The sequence below is a fragment of the Phocoena phocoena genome, chromosome 1, assembly GCF_963924675.1.
Source record: "Phocoena phocoena chromosome 1, mPhoPho1.1, whole genome shotgun sequence".
NCBI classification, from domain to species: domain Eukaryota; kingdom Metazoa; phylum Chordata; class Mammalia; order Artiodactyla; family Phocoenidae; genus Phocoena; species Phocoena phocoena.
This window is the reverse complement of record NC_089219.1, coordinates 36,758,696-36,774,356: the sequence shown is the minus strand read 5'-3', so window position 1 is coordinate 36,774,356 and position 15,661 is coordinate 36,758,696. Positions and strand designations below refer to the sequence as shown.

The 15,661-nt window shown below is 44.5% G+C and overlaps 1 protein-coding gene and 4 non-coding genes across 5 annotated transcripts; all 5 read right to left on the bottom strand.

Annotated features, from left to right (window-relative positions):
• Window positions 1-2,586: 2,586 nt before the first annotated feature.
• Window positions 2,587-5,184, bottom strand: RPS8 (ribosomal protein S8). The gene is made up of 6 exons (XM_065878241.1): window positions 5,164-5,184; window positions 4,661-4,767; window positions 4,094-4,193; window positions 3,533-3,708; window positions 3,171-3,300; window positions 2,587-2,752 (listed from the first exon to the last, which is right to left on the bottom strand). Exons 1-6 carry the CDS (start codon window positions 5,165-5,167, stop codon window positions 2,643-2,645), a joined length of 627 nt encoding a protein of 208 aa, XP_065734313.1. The 5' UTR covers window positions 5,168-5,184; the 3' UTR covers window positions 2,587-2,642.
• On the bottom strand, window positions 2,870-2,938 carry LOC136140853 (small nucleolar RNA SNORD38). The gene has a single exon (XR_010657672.1). It is a non-coding gene; the product is annotated as a small nucleolar RNA SNORD38 (small nucleolar RNA).
• On the bottom strand, window positions 3,405-3,472 carry LOC136140864 (small nucleolar RNA SNORD38). The gene has a single exon (XR_010657674.1). It is a non-coding gene; the product is annotated as a small nucleolar RNA SNORD38 (small nucleolar RNA).
• On the bottom strand, window positions 4,273-4,376 carry LOC136140871 (small nucleolar RNA SNORD46). The gene has a single exon (XR_010657675.1). It is a non-coding gene; the product is annotated as a small nucleolar RNA SNORD46 (small nucleolar RNA).
• LOC136140807 (small nucleolar RNA SNORD55/SNORD39) lies at window positions 4,851-4,930 on the bottom strand. Its single transcript, XR_010657665.1, has one exon. It is a non-coding gene; the product is annotated as a small nucleolar RNA SNORD55/SNORD39 (small nucleolar RNA).
• Window positions 5,185-15,661: the final 10,477 nt, after the last annotated feature.

The following is a 15,661-nucleotide window of genomic DNA, read 5'->3' as shown; positions in this document are numbered from 1 at the left end:
CTAGACTTCCAGCATCTGAACCAAGCCCTTCTCTGCTCCCACCAACCAAACAGGGAAAAAGGACAGTTTAAGGGGTGAAAGCTGCAGGTCCATCCATCTCTGCGGTAGGACCGCAGCACTCAGCTGATGGTAATAAGAGGGGGCATTGTGGAAAACAGCCCCACAGAGCGCTATATTAGAGTTGCTGCTAAACTGAGTTTCTCTAAGATTCCTGCCTTCTAAGCTCAGCCACCACTGAAGAAATTGGCGAATGCCAAAACTGAACATTAAGGCCAAAGGAAGACAAATGCCAGAATTCAAAGGAAGGGAGGCATGAAGAGTGTAGGCAGAGGTCGTGAGGACGCACAGCCTCCTGTTGACTGACAGGATTACAGTGCTGGCTTCTACTTTCCTGCTGGGTGACAGGGGATACTGAACTTTTCTCAGCCTTGGTCGACAAATCTATACTGTGAAGACAAAGCACCTTGTGGTCACCATTCACTCAGAAGGAACCTGAGGTGTTTTGCTGGGTCTACAGAAGAGGTAGCCTTGCTCCAGGGTAAGAATGGTCATCTATGAAGGCAGTGCAGATGGATAGTTGATGAATTCAAGGCTCTTTAGAAAAAGAACCCCTTATCCTATGGACTGACTAGAGGGTGAAGGAGGGGAGGAATAAACATCAATGCCTTGTAGAGCTCAAATTAGAAGATGAAGGCAAAGTGTTGCTGTGCCATGCCCAACACACAGCTCAGCAAACATCAGCTAATGTTCAGGTGGTAAGGGAAGATCACTGGGTGGGAAGGCCAAGGCCAGGTCTCCCCAGAGCCAATGGTAAGGTTTTAGAGAACTGGACTGACTTTTTGTCCTTAAGTTTTTGTACTAGAAAAGGGGGTTCACCTTTCCCAACGTCTATTCACAGAAGTCTGCAATATAGCCATGGTGATGATTAGATTTTGTACTTCTTTAGCTCTTAAGACATGTGCTTTCCAACAACTTTAAACTGGATAAAACCTTTTTTCTTTAGAACTCATTAACTTAAGCACATATTTGAGTGCCTGGTATATTGCCATGTACCTTTCCAGGTACTGGAGATGCCAAAGGAAACACATCCCTGTTCCCCTGGAGATATATTCTAATAGAGGGCAAAAAAAGACAAGCAAATAAAATGAGCAAAATTTATGCCAAATTAAGAGATAAGGAGAAAAAACAGGGGCAAAGGATATGGCATGGAGGGGAGTACAATTTAAAATCCTGTGATCAGGGGAGAACTCACTAGACTAACAAAACAAAGACCTGGAAGGAATAAGCAATGTGGGTATACGATGGAAAGTATTCCCAACACAGGGAATAGTAAGTGAACATATGTTCAGTAAGGCCAGGATGGCAGTCACTATAGAAGGGACCACGTCCCACTGAGTTCCATACCATCTGGTAGGAATTTTGAGATGGGATGTCCTGTAAAAAAAAATCTTATCTTGGGCTTCCCTGGTGGTGCAGTGACTGAGAGTCTGCCTGCCGATGCAGCGGACACGGGATCGTGCCTCGGTCCAGGAAGATCCCACATGCCATGGAGCGGCTGGGCCCGTGAGCCATGGCCGCTGAGCCTGCGCGTCCAGAGTCTGTGCTCCACAAGGGGAGAGGCCACAACAGTGAGAGGCCCGCGTACCGCAAAAAAAAAAAAAAACCCCATATCTTTAAAAATGATCACTGATAGCTGGGATTGCACTGGGGACAACAGAAGAGCAAGTAGGATGCAGAGATGTGACCAGAACAGTAGAGGTGGTGTTAAAGGTTGAAGCAACAAGATGTGGTGACATTAGATGTGGGAGTTATGACCCAAGGATGACCGTAAGATTTATGTTGTCATATGAAGACCACTATTTGCTGCAGTCAAATAATTAAGAAACTGTTTGAAAAGGGAAAGCTGAAGAACGTGATCAGTTTTGAACATGGTGACCTTTTAGAGTCCGATTATGATATCCAAATGCAGGTGTCAAGTAGGTCTGGGCTAGTTAGAAAGATGGAGCTTAAACCATCTTTAAAAGTTGATGACAGACAACAATATAGTTAAACTGAAGACAAGAGCTGACCCTTAGAGATTCAGCAGCCATCACTGGTAATATTACATACTTTTGAGTAATGAGAGGGGAAAGGATTAGGGTTCAAAGGAAAATTAACTTCAGAAAGACATCCAAAAGCTGACAGCATACAGATTATGTAAATGTGTATAACCTGTTCAACAATGCAGAAATCTGGAACACAATTTCAAGGTTTCTAGACCATCCATGAACCTGAAATAAACCCCTAAAACCAAGGTCTGCACAAAGGGTCTCTAAGAGAAGCTTATAGAAGCAGCATGGTTTCAGGTTCCAACCATGGTCCAGTCAACAGCCCAATACTGTTGGGGGCCCCGTGCTGGGATGCCTCCCTCATACAGTCTCTCCTCAGCCTGCATGCCACATCCCTGATGCCACTGAAACTCAGCCTCAGGGATGAGAAATGTTCCTCCTGCTATAGAAAGGCACATAATAGGCCTGGGCAAACAGAGGCAGGCAAAGGGAGTTGGGGCACTCTACTGTGTGCCAAAAAATCAAATACACAAACACAGGGCATAGAACAATAAACACCTTTATAACATGAGCTAAGATAGGAAGGAAGAGGATTTATTTGCCTTTCCGGGCCTTGATTTTCCTCAGATAGAACTCCAGCTCCTTTCCCTCTAGCACATAGCCATCTGCTCGGCCACACTGGCCTGGTCTTGAGGCGATGCAAGCTGCAAGAGAGTATGTGGTCCTTAGCAAAATGACACTGTGGGCCTACCCACACCTACGTATCCCCTTAAGAGTCCATGTTGGTCCAGGTATCCTGGGGGCAGGCATGAAGCCCACTGTCTCCTCAGATATACTTTATCATCACTTAAAGTCAGTAGCAGAACTGGACAAAGTTTTCATCACTGAGACAACCCCCTAAGCTTGGACACAGACTTCTCAGAATACTCCTGAAACTCAAGAGGCAAAAACCAAGCTCAGGCCTATGGGCTCCTGCCCACTATTTTCCATTTCAGCTTCAAACTAATTGGATGACCAAATATTCTGATTTGTGCTTGTGTGCTGTTACCAAACTCTCTAACCTACAGAGGGCACACCGTATCTTGGGACCCTCCCCTCCGCCAAATGCAAAAGCCATCTCACCAAGAAGCTTGCCCTGCTGGAACTGCTCCTCTAGAAGACTGCTAATTTTGGCATTCTTTTTCCTTTCATCATATTTCTTCTGAATTTTCTTTGATCGTTTTTTGTTTAAAATCTCTTCCTCCTCAGGAGTCTGAATAAAGGGAACACACATGGGTTAGTGGGGCCTCCCCAAACCCTATATCAGGGAAGGAATGTCATAGCCTTCAACACTGCATATCCCATGCCCCTGCCACCTTCCTCAGCACTAAAGGCTTTCATCTCTCCCTTCAGTAGCAGAACTGGACAGAGTTTTCATCACAAGAAGGCTGGAATCAGGGCGGCCTCCCCTCCCCCCACAGGAAGTTGGTTCCCCAAACACGCACCAGCTTGGCCCCCTTCTTGCGGCCCAGGGGCAGTGCATAGTGGGACTCGTACCACTGTCGGTACGGTGTGCTGTCAATGAGCACGATGCAGTTCTTCACCAGGGTCTTGGTACGGACCAGTTCATTGTTAGATGCATTGTAGACAACATCAATGATCCTTGTCTTGCGTGTACAGCCTGCTCACAGGAGAAATTCAGAATCAAGCCATGTGAACCTAAGGTTAACTGTCCCCCACCTGCGCCCTAGCAGGGCCTAAGGAGATGGGAACTCTAAGCCTTTACAGAGCCATAGGGCATAAGCTCATCTTCCACACACCCATCTTTCCAGACGTGGCTGACACCCACACATACATGGTCTCTAGATTCAGCCCCAATCCCTGAAGCTACAGGAGTTAAAAGGCAGGACAGGATGGAGAGAAAGCTCCAGAACCTCAAGGTCTTTCAACAGGAGAAATTTCAGTATCTTGGTTCAGGCCATGGACTTCCTGCTAAAAGCACTTATTGAAGCTTAGAAAACGTTTAGGTGCTGAGTTCCCACCCACGCCTGCAGGGCCTCACTTACACTCGGAGCCCCAGGAGAAGTTCCCCACGTCCAGCCTCAAGGCCCGGTACTTCTTGTTGCCTCCCCGCACACGGACTGTGTGTATGCGGCGGGGGCCAATCTAGAAAACACAAGGAGACAGGAAGTAGGTTATCAAGGAGAAGCTAGAGAGAGGGAAGGGAACCCGGGCTGGACGGAGGTAACAGTCAGTGTAACTATGACAAGTCCTAGCATTGGCAAGTGGCACACAGGTGACCAAGACGGCCACAACCACGCCTAAGGATACTTCTTCATCACCCTAGTTACCTCCAAGAGTTAAAACCTGATTCCAAACACTGAAAATTAAGTCTCCGTGCAACAAAAATTCCAGGTTTCTGACTATCACTGAAGAGCCCACTCGCTCCAGGCGCCCTGCAGGTACCACTAGGACACAGTAGCTGTCATCATGCAATCTCTCAGTATTTACCCAACACGCAAAGGCGAGGAGGCCGCCTAGTCCCTACAGCAAATCGCAGAACCCCACAAAGATTCAGGCGGACCGCGGAGAGCAGGTGGGAGACCTCCCGGGCGGTGACGCCCCGCACGCACCTTAGTGTTGGCAGCGGGGCGTCCCAGCTCATACTTCCGCTTCTTGTGGTAGGGCTTTCTCTTGCCCCCGGTCTTGCGGCGCTTGTGCCAGTTGTCCCGAGAGATGCCTACGTGTGGAAGCGGGGCGAGGGAGCCTGAGCTAGGGAGCCCGGGGCCGGGGCCCACCAGCCCAACGCCCCGCGCCGGCGGCCGCACGCTCAGCTCTCCAAGGTTGGCTCCCCCATAGCGCAGTCGGGAGGTCACAGCATTTCCAAGTTGTCATCACGCGCGTGCGGCCCGGCCCCTTCCCGTCCCGACCCTGGCAGCCAAGATGGTGCCGCTCGCGGCCCCGGTCCGTGCGGCCCCCGGAGCGGCCCGGGCGGCCCAAGCCCACGCATCACCCTCCTCGCGGAGGCTCGCTGCCCGGCGCCCGGGCGCCCGCGCTCCCGGCTGGGCTGCGAGGCAGGATGGCGCCGGATTGAACTCGTTCCCCAACCAAGGCCCCAAAGCACAGAACCACTCACCCATCGCTCGGCGCTGGCTGAAAAGAGAAAACGCAAAGCGTCACGGTTCCGTTTGTAAAACGTAGCCCCGCCTCTTGACGTATTTTCCGGGCGCCGCAGAGAGCGGCCTTGGGTCGGAGGGCGGGGCGCCGAGGTCTTGGACCTGAGAGGGTCGTGAGGGCGCTGTATCCCGGTCGAGGGTCAGGCTGGGGTGCAGCAGAGCCCGGCCCTGTGCGCCCCTCGGGGGGAGGTTGAGAGACCCAGGGCACAATTCGGGCGGGGCTTGCCTGGTTTTATTTACGTCTTATAAAGACCCGTTTTAGAAGCTACTGCTGTAGTCCTGGATGAGAGCTGTGAGTGCGTTGGAGAAGTGCGGAAGGCAGTAGAGGTGGAAACGAGAGGGGGACTTGGGTTTTGTTTTGAAGGGTTTGGTTTAGGGGGCGGGAGGTGTGTTAAGGATTCCGAATTCCTCACGTGACCAGTTGGATGACTATTGGTGCCACTTAGTGGGAATGGGTAGGCTGAGGTAGGAGCTGGTCTGGGCGTGTGCATTTTGAGTTCTTGGTGACCACCGCACGTGGCAATGACAGGCAGATGGATGGTCATGTCTGGTCCATCCATAGAGAAGGGATCTGGACAGAAGGTGTTACTTTGGGAATCGTTGGCGTATAAATGGTAGCCAAAGCTACCAGAATGAACGGAACCTAGGGAGAGCGCATAAAGCAAACTTTTCTTGTAAAGGGTAAGTTAATACCGTAGCCTTTGTGGGCTGTAGGGTCTGTGTCACCACTCAGGTTTTTTTAAAATTTATTTTTGGCTGTGTTGGGTCTCCCTTGCTGCACGCGGGCTTTAGTTGCGGTGAGCGGGGGCTACTCTTTGTTGTGGTGTGCTGGCTTCTCATTGCGGTAGCTTCTCTTGTTGCGGAGCACGGGCTGGCTCTAGAGCGCAGGCTCAGTAGTTGTGGCGCACGGGCCTAGTTGCTCCGCGGCATGTGGGATCTTCCTGGATCAGGGCTCAAACCCTTGTCCCCTGAATTGGCAAGCGGATTCTTAACCACTGTGCCACCAGGGAAGTCCCTGCGCCCGCTCTCTAAATAGCAACACTCCTTTTTCTCTACTCAATACTAACATTGTTTTTACATGCTCATTATCTGTATTCCCACTAAAATATAATAAGCATTAGAGTAGGAACTGTGTTGTTCACTACTGTATTTCCAACACCTAGAATAATGCCTGGCATTTAATAAGTACTCAGTAAATATTTGAATGGTAATTTGAGTAAATTATTGTTCTACTAACATTGTATTCAGTGGGTTTTCCCAGTAGACTAAGGTCTTAAGAACATAGTGCACATATGTCATTCATCTCTCCATCCCCAGCCCCTTGGCACAAGAAAAAGAAAAGGCAATTGCATTGGACATAAAAAGGAGAAAGGGGGGACTTCCCTGGCGGTCCAGTGGTTAAGACTCTGTGCTTCCATTGAAGGGGGCAGGGTTTGATCCCTAGTCGGGGAACTAAGATCCTGTATGCCACTTGGTGTGGCCAAAAAAACAAACCAAACCAAAAAACCCCAAAAAAACAAAAAGAAGAAGGTGGATTCAAGGGACATTTGTTTGGTGATGGGATTTTGTGATATACTGGATTAAGGGGATGAGAGAAGAGTGACATGAGGTTTCTTCCCTGGGAAAACACATTAATGGTGGGGTGACACCACCATTAATAGAGAACACAGGAGAGGCAGGTTTCTGGAAAGTTCAATATTAGGATAAGTTTGAATTGCCTGTGGGACACATAGGTGCTAATCTTTGTATTTAAAGTATTTGGAAAGATGAGTCTGAAGCTTAGAAGAGAATGGGACTGATAATTCCCACCCCCACCCACCATGGTCTCACTCCTCTATCCACCTAACCCAGTGGTCCACCCCCTCAGCTAGTCTGTTTCACATGAGCATTTTGTTGTTGTTACTGCAGAAAAAGCTATAATCAAAACCCAGTGCTATTTCATAATACGAACACTCAAAGTAGGAATAAAAGGAAATTTATTCAATATGGAAAAGAGTAGTTTACAAAGCCACAGCAAACATCTGGCTCAGTGTTAAAGACTGAAAGATTTACTCCTGAAATCAGGAAGAAGGCCAGGAAGCGGGCCTTCACCACAGTTATTCAACAGTGTACTGGAAGTTCTACCCAGAGTCTTGAGGAAAGAAATAAAAGACATCCATGTGTGAATGGAAAAATTAAAACTGTGTTTATTCACAGAACACAGATCACATCATCTTATAAAACTTCATCTTATAAAACTTCCTATAACAACAAAAAATTATTTGAGCTAGTCAACTAATTTAGCAGTTATAGGACAAAATATCAATTCACAAAAATCTGTCATATATATACACTAGCAATAAATAATCTGAAAAAGAATTTATGAAAACAATTCCACTTTAGGACTTACAATGAAAGAAAACAATTCCACTTTAGGACTGGTGGCACAGTGGTTAAGAATCTGCCTGCCAATAAAGGGGACACAGGTTTGAGCCCTGGTCAGGGAAGATCCCACATGCCACGGAGCAACTAAGCCTGTGCACCGCAACTATCGACCCTGCGCTCTAGAGCCCGCGAGCCACAACGACTGAAGCCCACGCGCCTAGAGCCTGTGCTCCGCAACAAGAGAATCGACCACAGTGAGAAGCCCGCGTACTGCAGGGAAGAGTAGTGCCTGCTCTCTGCAACTAGAGAAAGCCCGCGCACAGCAACGAAGACCCAACACAGCGAAAAATTAATTAATTAAAAAAAAACAAAAAACAAAAAATTCCATTTAAAATAATGTCAACATTAATATTTAGGAATATATTTAATCAAGTTATTAGACTTATTTTATGTATGTAAAGTTGTCTGTACGTTTGAAATTACTAGAAAGTAAATTACTTTTCAAAACACCATGTCAATACCATGCCAGAAAAGCAGAGAAAACATCAAACTTCCACATAAAGGCAAAGCCTTACCCAGATCCAATTCACCTAAAGTCTATATGTAATTTAGAGGCACTGTGGGAAGTTATATTAGGAGCCACTTTCTTCCGCGTTGTGGATGACCTCAATGTGATAGAAACAGTGGGATTTTTGAATTCCAATTTTCCACAGCATTCCACCAAAAAACTGTCATAGTCTTGGCAAATTTCCCCCACAGCTACCAAGGCCTTCAGGTACTCATTGGGCTGGTAAGGGTGGATGTGGTGCAGGAAACAGCCGGTCCTGGCGTCCCCCATTCGAGGCAGTGGAATCTATAGCTACCTGGGGTGTTCAACAACCTCGACGTCTTGCAGAAGTAGGTGGCATATTGCTCACATGGAGGCGCTGTAAATGAGCTGAGTATTTTTCTGGGTTGTAGCCGCCACCGTCGTCTGCATCTGGAGATCATTAGACACTGTGGTCTGTACTTCGTCTTCTTTTAGCAGAGATGTAACCAAACACAAATTGCTGCGCCCAACGCACAGAGAAGCCAAACAATTCCAAAACGTTGGAGTTTGGAGCAGAAAGAGGTTTCTTGCAGGGCCACGCAAGATGGAAGGCTGATGCCCAAAAACCCTGAACTCGAGCCTTTTTTTTTTAATGTACTTGAAAGGTAAACTAATAAATGCATCTGAATCTCTGTTGGGGCAATATTCAAGACAGACTCTGGAGTTCTTGAAATCAGAGCAAGACAGTTCTCTGTGTCCCACACCATGCCCTCCAAGTCTCTACTCTTGCTTTAGCAGAAGTCAAACAGGGGCTCTATGATGCTGTGTGATCCTGGAAAGATCCTCTCTTCTGCTGTCCTCCTAGCCAGACCATCACTCCATGTGCTTTGAGACCATTAACATTAATTGTCTTATGCCTTTGTCCCTATTTTCATTAGTCACCTTAAAAAAATCATCTCCCAGATTATACCTATCACCCATGCTCTAATCCTGACCTAGGTATTACATTATCTTTTTTAAACCCATCTCCCACCATTCTTCATTTTCTAAAAATCTTCTGTGTCCTGTGTTCATCAGAAAGATCCTGTATATCTTCACCCTCTTCTCTGAATGTTTCCTTTTAACATAAATCTGCTTCTTTCGGGATTTTCTCTTTTCTTGTCAGCCTTCTCAAGTGGAGGATGACTGTGCTGTTCTCTAGATGGGAGACAGGTGTGCTCCATGGTCTTCATTGCCAATTTCAGACCATTCTTACTCTATCCTCCCTAAAAACCAAACTTTGAATCTAAGACTACAACAGTCACTGCTCCTCTTTATTGAACTTACCTATAAATTCTAGTTCTCACCAATTTGTGCCTGGAAGATTTTATGTCCTGACTCACTGTCTCTTCCTCTAATAATACCCTTGGCAGTTTTTTGGTGCCTACACATGAGCATCTTTACCTCCCTCAACCGTAAGCTTTCACCAGCTCCTCACCCTGTAAGTCCTTAAACCTGGGATTGGTCCAACCTCTTGTGCCTGACACCTGGGTTACAGAGTGCTGCTGGTTAAAGGCACGTATATCTGCAGACTACTGCCACTAGAAATTAAGAACAATAATTGGCATTAGGCCCTGGAGGATCTTTACAGTGAAAGACTTACTTGGGGAGTTCCCTGGTGGCCTAGTGTTTAGGATTCTGGGCTTTCACTGCGTGGTCTGGGTTCAAACTCCAATTGGGGAACTGCCTGCGCAGCGTGGCCAAAAAAAAACTTACTTGAAGCATAAACTCTGCTGGAGAAGACAAGATATTTAGACTGTAATAAATGCTATGAAGGAAATAATGTGCTGTCTTAGGGCAAACTTAAGATGCTCTTAGATTGCTTCTCTGGGGTGACAAGATACCTGGGGTAAACTGAGACCTGAAAGAAAAAAGGAACATTTTGAAGAGCTGATGATTCCAGTCTGAAGGAACATCAAGTGTGAAAAGCCCTGAGAAGGGTGTGCACTTCTGGAATGGTGGAGTAAGGATCTTTGAAAAACCACTCCTCCAATAAAGCAACGAGAACACTGGCAAAAATCGTCAAAATCAACTTTTTCAGAACTCTGAAATTAACTAAAGACTTACAACAATCCAAGGAGCATTTATTCAAGAACAACAGCTAAAACTTTGTTCAGTGATCTTTATTGCTTTTTAATTTGCCCTAATCCCCTCCCCTTCTCCTGGCTCCACATTAGCTTTGAAAACCAGTAGCCTTCTGGCTAAGGTACTTGTGAAAAGCAGCAGCGTAACAGCAGGTGGAGGAGGCAGATGGGTCTGGAGCTCCCCAAAAGCCGCATCCCCAAAGAACTATCACCATTTGACCTGTCTGGCAGCTGGCTGAAAAGCTCCATTCTTAGGGCTTGTCTTTATTTGATCTCACTCAAAGGTCACTCTGTGAACAGCCCTACCCCTGGTGTTTATAAGAAAAAAAAGTCAGGGGCAACACAACTGCCTGAGGCAGGGTTATGAGTTGGGGCTGACAAGAGGCTGATAAAAAATAATAATAAAAAAATATTTTTAAAAAAGGAGAAATAGGAGAATATGGGAGTTTTAAAAATTCCCACATTTTCCTGGGAATCTAGAAAATCTAGACGGTCATGTGTGTATGCAGGACTGAGTACATGCCCAGTAAAGACCTGCAAAGGCCCTAATATCGGTGATATATGGCTGACCTTGAAGCTCTGCACGAGCAGGGAGTGAAGGCTGTACAGCACGAGCAAGTGGAATTTATCTTAGGTTTTCAAGGTTGGTTTAACATCTGAAAATCAATCAATGTAATATACCTTATTAATAATAAAGGGGAAAAAACACATGATCACCTCAAAACACAGAAAAAGCATTTGACAAAATCCAATATCCCTTCATGTTAAAAACACTCAACAAATTAGAGTGTTTAGAACAAATTAGAACTTCTTCACCTGATAAAGGAGCCACAGCTAACATCATAATTAATGATCAGGAACAAGACAAGGATATCCACTCTCACCACTTTTTTTTTCTTCGTCTTTATTTTTTTGGCTGTGTCGGGTCTTCCTTGTGGTGCGCGGGCTTCTCTCTAGTTGCAGTAGGTGGGCTTCTCTCTAGTTGTGGCATGCAGGTTTTCTCTCTCTAGTTGTGGTGCGCGGGCTCCAGGGTGCATGGGCTCTGTAGTTTGCGGCACGTGGGCTCTCTCGTTGAGGTGCGTGAGTTCAGTAGTTGTGGTGTGCGGGCTTAGTCGCCCAACCAGGGATCGAACCGGCATCCCCTGCACTGGAAGGTGGATTCTTTACCATTGGACCACCAGGGAAGTCCCTCTCACCGCTTCTATTCAAAATTACATTGGGTGTTTTATCCAGGGAAATTAGGCAAGAAAAAGAGATAAAACGCATCTTAATTAAAAAGGAAGAAGTCAAACTTTCTCTATTTACAGATGACATGATCCTATATAGAAAGAATCTCAAAAGAATCTACAAAAGAACTATTACAGTTAATAAATGAATTTAGCAAAGTTGCAAGGCACAATATCAACACACAATGGGGGCGGGGGGAGAGGAGATCAATTAGGAGTTTGGGATTAACATATACACACTACTGTACATAAGATAGATAAACATCAAGGACCTACTGTATAGCACAGGGAACTATATTCAATATCTCATAATAATCTATAATGGAAAAGAATCTGAAAAAGAATATATACATATATATAACTGAATCACTGCTGTACACCTGAAACTAATACATTGTAAATTAACTGTACTTCAATTTTTAAAAAGAGGTTAAAAAAAAGATCAACACACAAAAATCAGTTGTGTTTCTATACACCAGCAATGAACAATCTGAAAAGGAACTTAAAAATAATTCCTTCTGCAATAGCATCCAAAAGAATAAAATACCTAGGAAATAAATTTAACCAAGGAGGTGAAAGAGTTGTACACTATAAAATATTGTTGAAAGAAATTAAAGACCTAAATAAATGGAAAGACATCTTGCATTCATGGATTGGAAGACAATATTAGGATGGCAATACCACCCAGAGTGAATGTAATCCCTATCAAAATTCCATCAGCCTTTTTTGCAGAAATGGAAAAGCTGATCCTTAAATTCATGTGGAATTGCCAGTGTTCCTGAATAGCCAAAACAATATTGAAAAAGAACCAACTTGGAGGACTCACACTTTCTGATTTCAAAACTTATGGGAGTTCCCTGGTGGCCTAGTGGTTGGGATTTCGGGCTTTCACAACCACGGCCCAAGTTCAATCCCTGGTCAGGGAACTGAGATCCCACAAGCCTCGCGGCACAGCTGAAAAAAAAAAAGAAAACCTTATTACAAACTACAGTAACCAACAGTGAAGTATTGGCATAAGGATAGACATATAGACCGAGGGAATAGCATTTAAAGTCTCAGAAATCAGCCCATTCATATATGTTCATTTTCTTTTTTAAAATTTTATTTTCATTATTTCTTCCAGTTTATTGAGATATAATTGATATATAGCACTGTATAAGCTTCAGTTGTACAGCATGATGATTTGATTTATATACTTATGAAGTGATTATCGCAATAAGTTTAATGAACATCATCTCATATAGATATAAAATAAATAGAAAAAATTTTTTTTCCTGTGAGAAATCTTAGGATTGACTCCCTTAACAACTTTCATGTATAACATACGGCAGTATTAACTATATTTATCATGTTGTACATCACATCCCTAGCACTTACTTATCTTATAAATGGAAGTTTTTACCTTTCGACTGCCTTCATTCAATCCCCTCCTGCCTCTGCCATCAACTGACTTTCAACAAGGTTGCCAAGACAATTCAATGGGGGAAAGAACAGTCTTTACAATAAGTGATGCTGGAAAAACTGGATCTTGACATGCAAAAGAGTAAATTTGGACACCTACCTCATAGCAGCTACAAAAATTAACTCAAAATGGATCAATGACCTAAATATAAGAACATAAAACTCTTAGAAGAAAACATTAGAGTAAATCTTCACAGCATTGGATTTGGCATGAGATTCTTAGATATGACACCAAAAGCACAAGCAACAACAAAAATGTAAGTTAGACTTCATCAAACTTAAAAACTGTTGTGCTTCAAAGGATACCATCAAGAAAGTGAAAAGACAACTCACAGTATGAGGGAAAATATTTGCAAATTATACATTTGATAAGGGTCCAGTATCTAGAATATATAAAGAGCTCTTACAAGTCAACAATAAAGACAATCCAACTTAAAAAATGGGCAAAGGACTTGCATATACACAAGAGAATTGAAAACATATGCTCAGACAAAAACTTGTACATGAGTATTCATAGCACAAATGGTCTGTTCATAATGCCAAAAAGTGGAAACAACCCCCAAATTCATCAAGTGAAGGATAAACAAAAAGTATAGCCATGCAATTGGAATATTATTGGGCCATAAAAAGGAGTGAATTGATATATGCTACAACATGATTCTTTAAAACATATGCTAAGTGAAGAAGCCAGACACAAAAGACCACATATGATTCCATTTATATGAAATGTCCAGAATAGGCAAATCCATAGTGAAGGAAAAATAGATTGGTTGTTTCCTGGGGCTGCAGGGAGAGATGAATGGGGGTGTGTATGTGGCTGCTTGAGGGTAATTTTTTTTTTTTTTTAATTGGGGTGTAGTTGACGTGCAACAGGATTTCTTTTTGGGTCATAAAAATGTTCTGGAATTAGGGGTGATGGTTGCCCAATTAAATGAGTATACTAAAACCCACTAAATTGTACACTTTAAAAGAGTGAATTTCATACTGTGAATTACACTTCAATAAATGTAAAAATGGATTTGGCATGAAGTCTATTTTCATTATTTTAATTAATCAATTTATTTATTTATTTTTGTGGTACGCGGGCCTCTCACTGTTGTGGCCTCTCCCGCTGCGGAGCACAGGCTCCGGATGCACAGGCCCAGCGGCCATGGCCCACGGGCCCAGCCATTCCACCGCATGTGGGATCTTCTCCGACCGGGGCATGAACCTGTGTCCCCTGCATCGGCAGGCGGACTCTCAACCACTGCGCCACCAGAGAAGCCCACATTTTCATTATTTTTTAAAAAGCCCTGGCATATTCAAGAAATAAAGGCCAGTGTGGTTGGAGAACAGTGAGTGCCTAGAGAACCGTTCATTCATTCATTCAAAATATTTTGTGTGCTTGTCATATGTTCAGGATATTGTGGATACAGTATTAAAACAAAAATCTTTGTTCTTATGTGCTTAAATAGCTAGTAATTATATAGCACTTATTAAGTGTGAGACATTGTACCTATTGCTTGGTGTGTGAACTCAGTTTTCTTTTCCTTTTTTTTGGGCCACACCGCACAGCTTGTAGGATCTTAATTCCCCAACCAGGGATCCAACCCAGGCCCCTGGCAGTGAGAGCGCAGAGTCCTAACCACTGGACCACCAGGGAATTTCAAAACTCAATTTTCATAGTAATTCTATACTGTACAAGCATTATTCCCATTTCAGAGAGCACAGAGGTTAAACAACCCACTTAAGGTTCTGCAGTCAGAGGTCAGATCCCACCCTGCACTATGGCTTAAGAAGCTGGGCTCTTAGCTTCCAAACCATTCTGCTCACATTACATTCTCACTGGACCAATAGAGAGGAGCTGACCAGGTGGGGCCTAATAGGCCATGATAGGGCATTTAGAATTTATTCTTTGTGTTATTAAAGGGTTCCAAGCAGGGGAGAACCTATAAAGATTCTTCTGGCTGCTTGAGGAGAATGGGTCACTGGGAGTTAAGAATTCACAAAGGGGGGCAGTTAGGGAAGATGGTCAGGTCTGGGATGGTGGCATTGGACCTTTGCAATTTAGTATACTAAAACCACTAAATTGTACACAAAATTGTGGGTATTGGTGGCCTTGTTTTACAGATGTGAGAGAAGTTAGGTATCTGGAAGCTTTTAAGGCCTCAAGAGTTAGTGCCATTTCTGTCAAACTTCTGATTTAGCTGAATTTCTGAATCCAGGCCCTCTATTTGGTTATTTAATGGCACCTCAAACTCCTGTAATTTTCTCACCATGAGGTAGAGAATGCCCCTACTTTACAATGAAGTAACTGAGTCTGAGAGGGCTAGAACCTGGTCCATCTGACCCCACTCTTCTCTGGGGTTTCGGCAGTAGCCCACATGACCCATGCCCCACCATGTCTCCCGGACTGAGGCCTTTCTGAAACACACATTTGGTTGTATGGCTCCCAGGCTAAAAACCTTTCAGTGGCACATTACCATTTAGATAATTCACGTTCTGTGACACGGGATCTGGAGTCTTCTAGTTCCCAAACCATACATGCCCTATTGTTTGGTTTCTCAGTCTACCTGGCAAACTTCTCATTTTTCAAGATCAAACGTGTTACCCATCAGATCCTTTCCTGTCTAGCAAGGCAAGTGCTTTCGTGTCAGTGTTGCCACAGAATCTTTTCACATGCCTTGAGCAGACTGTAAATGACAGAGCACCATCTCCTTTCTGCTTACGGCTCCTGTGCCCAGGAGAGGGCCTAGGACCTAGTCAGCATTGAACA